This window comes from Cupressus sempervirens, chromosome 5 (assembly GCF_028749045.1).
Source record: "Cupressus sempervirens isolate cs-2001-9-10 chromosome 5, ASM2874904v1, whole genome shotgun sequence".
Taxonomy (NCBI): Eukaryota; Viridiplantae; Streptophyta; class Pinopsida; order Cupressales; family Cupressaceae; genus Cupressus; species Cupressus sempervirens.
In genome coordinates, this window is record NC_143122.1 from 244,430,637 (window position 1) to 244,441,158 (window position 10,522).

The following is a 10,522-nucleotide window of genomic DNA, read 5'->3' on the forward strand; positions in this document are numbered from 1 at the left end:
ATTTGAATATCTTGCACCTGATAAAGTTTCATAACTCACCACTTTGGGAGTACTTTATATGCATATCAAAGAACCTATGTTTTGAATTGCAAGTCATTTTGGTATGTTTTGACTAGATTTTGAATCCCTCAAAGTTGGTTGTTTGTTGTTGTCATGTTGATGCATATTTCTCAAAATTTTGGGAAGCCCTGTTTGACCAGTTATAACTTTGACCTAATTGACCAAAATGAGAAAATTAATTTCTCATTACATTCTAGAGGTCACACACTTTCTATGTTCTAGATTTGAGACTATGAAAAATTCATTTGGTCAATTTTCAAACATGAAGATGAATGTAATTTGTGAGGTTTTACATGTGTCATAAAATGCAAATTGATCAATACCCCTGTTCGAGATGTCATAACTTTGTATCCATGATAGGTGAGATTTGAAAATTTTTTAAGTATGCCAATTTGCAATTCTTAACAAATCCATCTTCACACTTTCCTAGGTCCATTCCATTTGTTAAAATCACTTTTTTGTCAGTGTTTCCAGTCCTACAAGTCCAAGTATCACACTTTGAAGGTTTCAAAATGCACCAAATTATTCATCATGAGCCCTAATCATGCATCTATACTCTCCTCATGACTGTGAACTAATGCCCTAGTTTTTGTGCCTCCAAGTGTTAGATTGACCTATTTTTGAAGCCAAAACCAAATGCTTATTACTATTTTCTGACATGTTTGTTTGTAGGCAATTCTAAGAAGGAAACTTTGATGGTCAATATCCTTTGAATGAGTGATTTTCATGAGGCAAGATTTTGTAGGATGCAAGTACATAGAAAAAAGAATCAACATGTCAATTTTCAGAGCTCGCTTGTTGGATTCAGTCGATTTTTAAGGCTAGTCAGAAGATGCTTGGCATAGAAAATTGACAGTTTGAAAAAGGAGTAAAGTGATTTTAAATGAACAATTAATGCTCTTTTTTATACAGATAGAATTTAGTCAGTTCAAGAAGTTCAAACAATGATTTCCAGAGGTTAGATGTTTCAGTTCAATTTTTTTTTAGTTGGACTCACTTTGGGCTTGACTGATTTCATCATATTGCAAAGTTATACTCGGTAAAAATATCTTGATAAGACATAATGGCCATGATCATCAAAATATTTGTTATGCAATGTGCAAATAAGTGTTTGGTTTTATGTGTTTTCATAATAAATAAACACAAAATGAGGGAACCATAATGAATGGAAGGATTTGGGTATTTTTTATAGATGATGAGAATAAAAAAGGTTACAAAAGGGAAGTTTTAAATAGATAAAATATTACTAAATGTGGTAAGAGACTTGTGAATCAGATGGACATTTGCTTCAGATCTCTAAAGTTGTCAACATAGAATCATAAGTAATTCCCATGAATTTGTCCTAGTCAACGTGTCTTCCCTAATGTGCCTGATGCACCAATCACATTTTACAACACTGCTAGGAAAAGTTAATGATTGAATCTTTGGTCAGCATGTAATTTTTCATTGACTATAAGAAAAGGTGGCACTAAAGGTATATAAACACTAATCATTGTTTGAAAAGCAACCCATTACAAGACTAATGCATCTCTACCTAGTCTTGTGAATGTGTTCTTCTCCTTTTGATATAAGGATGAATAAAAACACAGTCTCTATTCACAACTAGTAAGGAAATCAATGAGGAATGATGGTTTTGGAAACATTAAACTTTCATGAGCCTCCACTTCTGCCAATATGGATCAGATTATAATTATGGAGTTTTCTATTGTCATTCCAAGATGCATGTGAATGAAGAGGGGACAATGTTTTTATTTCTTCTGTGCAAGCATGAGTCTACTCATTAGTCTTGGTTAGAACTTAGTGTGAATTATTTTGTGACTTGCGTAGGGATGAGCATGTAAACATGTTGATCTACAACCAACATACATTATCCTTGGATAATTATCAATGCATGCTTTATGATTTTCTTTTTATGAATGATGGATTTTTCTTTTCTCCACATGGAATCATCTAGTTCCATGAGGTTAAATTGGTTTTCTTTTGCAAGGTCTGAGTTAGGAAAGATACACAGGAAAGTTATATACTAGTGATTATCCATTCTTATGTTTTCCCTGAGCTATGATGTGAGGAAAATTAGAACATATTTGTGCCATACTTTCAGATGCCCATTCAATGTTTTGCCCAATAAAATTCATGCAAAGGATTGAAAGTCAAAATTTCCTCTGAGTTTTATATCTAAAATGGGTTATTGTGCATGCCAAAGGGAGGAAAACATGTGGAAAGCTTTAATTGTATTTATCCCACATTGGTCATGTGAGGACAAACTTAGTTTTCTAAATACTACACCACTCACATAGTAATTGTGTCTAAAAAGACATGAGCTTTTTGAAAGCCACAGGCTCACGTTGAAAGCCCCACCATGGATGACCATGCCAGCTGGAAGAGACTATTTTTTTTTTTTGAATGCCCACATGCAATGATAAATGATTATGTCAACAACAACTTTAGTCACCAATCAATAGGTGCCATGTGGCATAGGTTTTTTGATAGGCCTATATCGTGCATTGCCTAACCATGGCAATGGAATTAATGCAATTAGTTAGTCATCAGTTGCTGAGTCACAATGTAAAATGCTAGGGTCAAAATGATGGCACAATTTCGTGAAATGCCTTATTTCACTCGGTCGCATACCTTAACTATAGTTAAGGAGATGGAGGTGTGACATTGTGAATTGCCTTATTTTGCCCACTCGTCGAGGTTAAGGCGGAGTTAAGGATTAAGGGTGTGACTATGCAAAGTGGTGAGGTGGTAGTGATCATGTGGTGAGTCCAACCAATAGGATCCCACCATGTGACACCTGATTGGTGGTCAATAGGAGGTTGACCCAAAATGAGAAAGAGGCCAAAATATGAAATAATATAAAATTAATATTTTATTGATTCTCTTTCAATTTTGAATGTGCAAGCCATAGGGCTGAAAATTTTAAATAAATTTGAAGATATTCTATAGTTTGAACTATAGACTATTTTAAAATTTTCATTTAATCTATGAGCATGAAATGGGGGATAATTTTTTGAATAAGCACTAGGGGGTAAATTTTAATGAAAATGTGCAATGTAATATACTATCAGAATCGAGAGAAGATGAACTTTTCATTTCTACAGTCAAATACTACACAAGTCTTCAATGATAGAAGCTATAGACAATTTTGTATTTCTGGGGCATCCTCAATATTTTTGCAGATTTGTTGTTTTAGAAGGAATAATATCATATCGTAATTATTTTAAGATAAGATAAAATCCTTTGAAATAATGACCACAAAGAATTGAATGTTTTTGATGAAAATTGCAAGTGATAATGTTTTGTTGGTATAGGTAGTTGAGGGTTCATGGCAAGGGAAGATGAGGACAAAAGGAATCAGTTTGAAAGATCTCCACATTTTGGATGTGTATCAAATTTTTCATTAGAGGGGGTTTTTTAGATTATTCTAAGGATATATTTTTGCAAGTCAGTTGTCCATAGCATTGATGAGATTTGATTTATAGTTGATGAGAGATGAGATAGTTCTACAACAACAAAAGGAAGAGTTTCAACTATACACTTGCACTAGAAAATGCAATCCAAGAGCCTCTTCCTTGTCTATATGTCTCTCTTCTTTCCTCCTTTGTAGGGGTTCCAGTTCTGGAGAAATTTTCTCATTGCTGTGATACTATAGTTGGTTCTAGTTTTATGACTGTGATACCATTTAAAAAGTTTTTCTCTACATATTAATAGCAATAACAAAGTTTTATGTATATTCCTAGTATATTGAGTTGTTTCTCAATTTTTTACATGCATCTTATGTGTATTGTTTCAAAGAGATGAATACAATGAAAAACCAATTTCTTAATTTCATTCTAATTCTTGTCTCCTTCCTCTATTATCTGTAATGTTTTGTGGTTTAGAAACAAAGAGTTTAAACCTGTTTGCAAACCCTTAAAGTCATATGTCTTGTTAGGTTTTTCTATTGGAACAAAGAGCCAAGTAAATGCTTACTTACCTTGATAGGGTTGTAGGATTCATTAGAAGGATATTGCATAAGTATGAGAGTTTTCATGAACATTGATGTTTGATTCACAAGGTGATAAGATATTTCTAGGGTCCTAATACACAATATGTGTCAATAATTTTTAGGGATGTGTGTTTGTAAGTTGTGAAATTTCCCAATAGATAAGGTACTGATCAATTGTAAGATCAATAGGTTCTTTGTGAGGCCTCACCCTGCTCCATCATAGCATATCATAGCAGTTTATTTGCATTTTAAATACTTTATCATAGCATATCATAGTAGTTTATTTGCATGTTAGATACTTTACATTTTGCATTGCAGATACTTTATATTTTGAGACCTTGTTATATGTTGGACTATTTTGGACTATTACTTAGACAATTGATACTTTGGGGCACTTTATTTTATGGTAATCATTATGATGTTAGAACTTATTTATAATGCTTGATTATTAGTTACATTCATGTACTTGGTTGGTTATTTTATCAATGAGTAGGAAGTTATATTTGAATATAAATGTTAGATGGATATGTATGTATGAAAAACATGAAATGTACAAAAGAGTTATGTTATGTTTAGTTCGATAATGGTAGTAATATATATGCACAATGGTCAGAAATGGAAAAAATGTTATTCAATTGAGAAATGCCTTATGTTTTGATTCAATTATGAACATAGAATTAATTGAGGATTTATATATGCATATGTTTTATTTATCTTGGACTACTGATATGTGGTTTGAGTGTGCAGGAAATATCCATGGTAATAGAGAACTAAGACTATACCTTTGTATTAATTGAGATTACCAAGGTTAGATCCAATGAAGAGATCTTAACCTTGTTGTTAAGTGTTTTACTTTGTAAATGTAATGTGAATGGATGTCTTAGATTAGATTTATTTTTGTGAAAATTGATTTTCCACTCGTAAAGTTATATGTGTAATTATAGTGTCGCTTGAAACTTGTGTTATTATGTGTTTAGTGGCAAGTCAGGTTGAGTCATTGGAAAAAGACACCCAACCTTATTCCTAACCAGTTAGAAATGTTTAAGCTTTCATCTCCTTCAATAAAATATCTTATGAAGGTTTTCAATTCAATTAAATTTCGGATTCCAAGTTTAGGGTAACTTTAAAGGGCTTTGTTTGAGTCTTGCAATGTTCTTTTAGTGAAATTAAGTTACCTACATGTTAGTACTATATGTTAGGGCTTTAATTTTGGTTTTACTAGAGTTAAAATCTCTTTTCTAACACTTTTAAAATCCCATATCTTAAGTATTGCAAAAATGGAAGAGGACTTACCCAAATTCCCACCTTATCTCCAGTGAGTTGATAATTGCAACCAAATAGGGGAACTTAGGTTGAGTTAAAGTGTTTGTTCGCTTCCATGATGGAGGAAAATTAGGAATGTTCTTCTTTTAGAGGGAAATTGGAAAATAGAGGGGACATTCACCCACTCTCTAGTTTTTTAGATTTTTTTGGTTTGAAGATTCGATCAAGGAAGGGTAGGGGGCTCTTCTCAAATTAGGTCATTTACCATAGCTTGGAGAAAGTTTGGAGCTTTTGCTATATTTTGGAAATTATGTGTTGTATTATTTTTCTGAATATAAAATGTGTAAATTTTTCTACAGATGCATGTGTGTGTTGTTCAATGTACCTGTTGTATTGCTAGTTGTGAATGAATTTCTATTGCCTTATTTTTATTTGATTTTGAGATTATGATGTTAAGGGTGTGGAAGGACATCACTCACTCTTGGGAGGGAAGAAGTTGCCTTTAGGGTGAAGGGGTTAGTTGGATCTAACCCCTAAGTGCAGAGTCTCTTTCCTGGAAGGAAGAGTGATAAGCATGCAGTATGGGCTGCATGTGCTAGTACTTTGTTATGCACTTTGGGAGTGATAAGGGGAGAAATTTTTGTGAGACTTGGTATTTATTTTGTATGCCTTGTGAAGGAAAATTTGGTTTTCTATATTTGGCTTCTCCTTGGGGTTTTAAGCACACCTTCACCCATTCTAATAGTTCCTCTAGTAACCTACTATGTAAGCTAAAAAAGGGTGTTAAATGTTGTATCATGTTTTGTTGATTTGTATGTGTATGCTTGATTGTTACTCAGTTAGTCTTGGTTCTCCAAGCTTGGTGAGTGGGCCCTTAGAGACCTAGGCTAGGAGGTGTGCTCTCCATAATTTATAGGGTTGTTTTGTACAAGTTTTCAGAATGGATATATGTTGAAGGAAAGCTTGGAATATTTCCACTTTCTATTGAAGATTTGAAGATGAAACATTTATGCACATTTGTAAAAGTTATGTAATGTAATATATCAGTAGTAGATCTTCATGTGTTTTCTAAATTGATGTAATGATCCAATTATGATTGTAATATTTGAAGGAAATTTTTAATATTGTGAATATATATTTTGTTTTAAATTTTTCTTAAATTGTTTCCAAGAATTAAAATTGAATGTTATTATTATATGTGAGTGTGTGTCTTGTTTGTGATAGTTTGGGCATGGTAGTCTTGTTGTTGCATATTTAGATTTTTCTAGTATCAATCTTTAATATAGTATCTTTTCCCTTCTAGTTTATGAGTTAAAAATAAGTTTCCCTCACTTAATTTATCAAATTCATGTGTCTTTTTATTAGCTATTTCATGTCCATGAATGTTTGCATAAATATAGAAGATTCAAGGATTTTATTTGTTATATAGATTCAGTTATATGCTTTAACACTAGAACCATATAACGAATCTGAGGTCCACCCACATAGGTCTTGCAAAGCCTGAAAAAGGAGAGTAAATAGCCTTATAGCTGGCCCTGGTGTCTAAATAAGTACATTGAAGATGTGAATTAGCTTCCCCTAGGTGTATGTGTTCTTATCACTGGGTTATAAAAAAGTTGTTAATTTAGGAGCCAACAATAACAACAAGGGTTCGATAAAAAACAATAACACTAGGTACAAAATCACTGAATCGAACACAAGTTAGGAGTATGGATGTAGCACACATCCTAATGTAAACATATAGATGCAACAATGGTCAGATAGAAATCCCATAGATAGTCTAAATCCATGACCAACAACATGCCAAGAAAACTCAAGAAAACTAGGTGGTACACAAATCAAGGTGAAAACCTCAAAAACCCAATGTTGAAAAAAATCAACAAAAATAAAACCAATTCTACCCTCAGGTAAATGATCCACAAAAATCTAATTAAAATCATGTTTGAACACCATATGCAAAAATGGCCACCATAATAGTGCAAAACCCCAAACCCCCATCTCAAAAAATAGGGAAATGATCGTACCCACCCAACTAGATAGAGCTAGCACCTAAAAATGGAGGGGAACACTAGTGTTTAACCTCTAACAAAATGATTAACAAAAATAGAAGTAGAAATAGAACTGAAATAGTAAAATAGAAGAGCTATACCTAACAACCAAAAGGGAAAATACAGGAACCTGAATAGTAAAATAAAAATCTTGCAAAAATTGCTGAAAATTAAGGTAATCCAAGATCTCCCTGAGTTGGATCCAATGATACCAACCTCATGACAATCTCATCCTTGCAACTCCTACAAAAAATAGAACAATATTTTCTCTTGGAGAGGATTTGAAATTTTCTATCAAATTTCCATTTCAAAAAGTAAGAAGTGACGAATACAATTCCTTTTTGGATATATATTCACTTTTCAAGTGAATAAAAGGATTAGGATAATTAACTAGATCACTTAGTTAAACCCTTAATCAACCCAAACAAAAGAAGGTTATTCCAAGTAATTGGAATTCAACTATGACAAAGCTATTAGGAATTAAATTAAATTAAATAAAGCTCAAACTTCCATTTAACTGGTAAATCATAATAATTAGATAACTTCCACAACTATTGTGGATTTCCAAATGCACAAACACACTCACAGGTCTAATCACATAATGCATTATGAATCTAGATTTACCAATTACCAGAGGATTAAAATAACAATAAAAGATACATAATCCATAAAGGGATGATATTGACTTAACATGAATGGTTTGATCACTAACTCCATATGCCACTGCCAGGGATATAAGTCCTACACAATAAACAAGCACAACCAAGTGGAGATGCACAATATATATATATCGATATAATAATTATAAAAAATCACATAATTAAAGCATCTAATTGTGAAAAAAGAGGGGTAAAAACTTTATTGAATAAGAGATCAAATCAGTATAAAACAGAACAAGGCCTAAACCCCAGGAAACACTAGAAACCACAAGAAAATCATAGAGGCAAAATCAACTCTCCCTGATTCCACTTACATCCTCTGAAAACATTCTCTCTAGGTCTTGGCGTAACTCACCTAGCAGCTGCTCCCACTCATCAATCTGCCAACCATCTACATTTTCGGATGCCCACTTTGCCAAACTATCAGCTTCCCTATTCCACTCCCTAGGAATATGGGTATAAGACACTGAATCCATCATAGAACTAACCTGTAAAATCTATTGCACTATCAAAGACAACTCCCAACTAACATCCGAACACTTCCTCTCAATTAGAAGATTCACAAGAACCTAAGAGTCAGATTCACAAATCACCTTGTGCCACCCCAAAGCATATGCCCTCTGCAAAGCATAAAGAATAGCCAAACCTTCCATTCTATTAATAGTTAGCATCCCTTTATTGACTGAGAATATAAAAAACCACCCCTCCAGAAGAGTCCCTGCCAATCCCACCTATACCAGCAAGCCCTGGGTTTCCCCTAGATGAACCATTAGTATTAACTTTCAAAATGCCATCTAGAGGGGACATCCACTTCCCTATCCTTTGGACTTTATGTTTCCCCCTTCTACCTCTCCTAACATAGGCCGAGTTTGGAGAAATTCCTTGAATTCCAAACTTGTCAACCATTACAACATCGTCCCTCTCGAGAGGCATCTCCACCTCAATTTTAGCTAAGACCTTGACCTGAATCATTCCCAGAATTCTACTCCAAACCTACTGAATCCCCAGAGCTTCTCCTCAAAATATTCTTCAATTTCGTTCCAGCTAGACTTGCCAAAGCAAAAAGGTAGGACTAGTATACCAAACATCTTGCAAAAAGGAAGCCAGGGATAGGGGCCTCCCCAATCTCAACCAAAACTCCATCAGAGAGGAGGCATGAATGCATGGGTGTTTCCAAACCTCCCACTAGAAATGCCATAACTGTAGAGTGAAAGAGCACTGGAAGAATAAATGCATAGAGTCTTGTTCCCCACTATTACACAGGATACATCTCGACGGGCTGAAAAAAACCCCTCTTCCGAATATTGTCTCATGTCAGGCACCTATTCCAAGCCAAGGTCCAAATAAAGCAATTACATTTTGGCCAAGAAAAATGATTCCAAACTTTCTTCCACCAATGAACCTCCCCTCCCACTAGCTGCTGGGAGAGCAACTCCTAATAACCAGAGGAAACAATATAAATGCCCTTGGGATTAGGGAACCAGGCCAACACATCCACACCCCTAAGGGCATTACAGTCCCTCCCCGAAATAATGAACTGGAGCTCAGTCCGCTCCACTTCCAAACCAAAAAAAGGCCACTCCTCTGGATTCTTCCACCTTGCCTCCACCAACTGACCCTGAGGGGAAAAGGATTTAAAGTCGCACACTCTAGACCATCCAGCTTCACAGAAACTCTGATCCAACCTTTACAAATGAGGATACTGAACAACCAAGGGAGGATACCCATCCCAAGAATCATGCCAGAACTAAGCCTCTAAGCCACTCTTGTAGATCCAGTGTAATCCACCCTTAATGAGCATCGCTCCTTTCTTGAGAGTACTCCAAATCATAGAGCCTTTCCCACACAAGCCATACCAAGGAATATCATTATGGGGGATCCCTGGAAGGTACTTCAGAGAGAAAATCCTAGCCCAAACCTATTCCTTTTCCACACACCAATGCCAATACAATTTAGCAGCTAGAGCAGTACCAGTCAACACTGGTTGTCGTAAGCCAAGACCACCAAACTGTTTTGGACTACAAACAACCTCCCATTTGACAAGACTCCACTTGGTTGAAGATAGATTACCAGCCCATAAAAATTGTCTTGCTAAGGAATCCAATTCTCTAACAAAGCTCAATGGCGCCACCTGAACCATACTCCTATAGAGAGGAAGAGCTTGAACCACAGATTGAATCAGTTGGACCCGTCCCGTAAAGGATAGCCAGCAGTGAGTCCAATGAGTAACTTTGGCCTAGAACTTATCAAGAATAACCTACCATGATTCCTTAGAAGGCCTACCACTAGAGATAGGAATGCTGAGGTAGAACATCGAAAGACTTCCAATTTGGAATCTGAGAATATGAGTGATTCTCCTCTAAGTAGAAAGTGGAGTATTAAAGAAATAAATGGAAGATTTTTCCTCATTAATCATTTGACCTGAAGCAGCAAGATAAACATCCAACACTCTTCATTTATTAGAAGCCTCCCGAATGGTAGCCATACCCATCAAGGTTGTA

The 10,522-nt window shown here is 34.9% G+C and overlaps 1 protein-coding gene across 1 annotated transcript; it reads right to left on the reverse strand.

The window, feature by feature from the left end:
• Window positions 1-8,311: 8,311 nt before the first annotated feature.
• LOC149555441 (uncharacterized) lies at window positions 8,312-10,161 on the reverse strand. The gene is made up of 6 exons (XM_089829400.1): window positions 9,959-10,161; window positions 9,465-9,706; window positions 9,103-9,221; window positions 8,724-8,984; window positions 8,615-8,641; window positions 8,312-8,509 (listed from the first exon to the last, which is right to left on the reverse strand). Exons 1-6 carry the CDS (start codon window positions 10,159-10,161, stop codon window positions 8,312-8,314), a joined length of 1,050 nt encoding a protein of 349 aa, XP_089685526.1.
• Window positions 10,162-10,522: the final 361 nt, after the last annotated feature.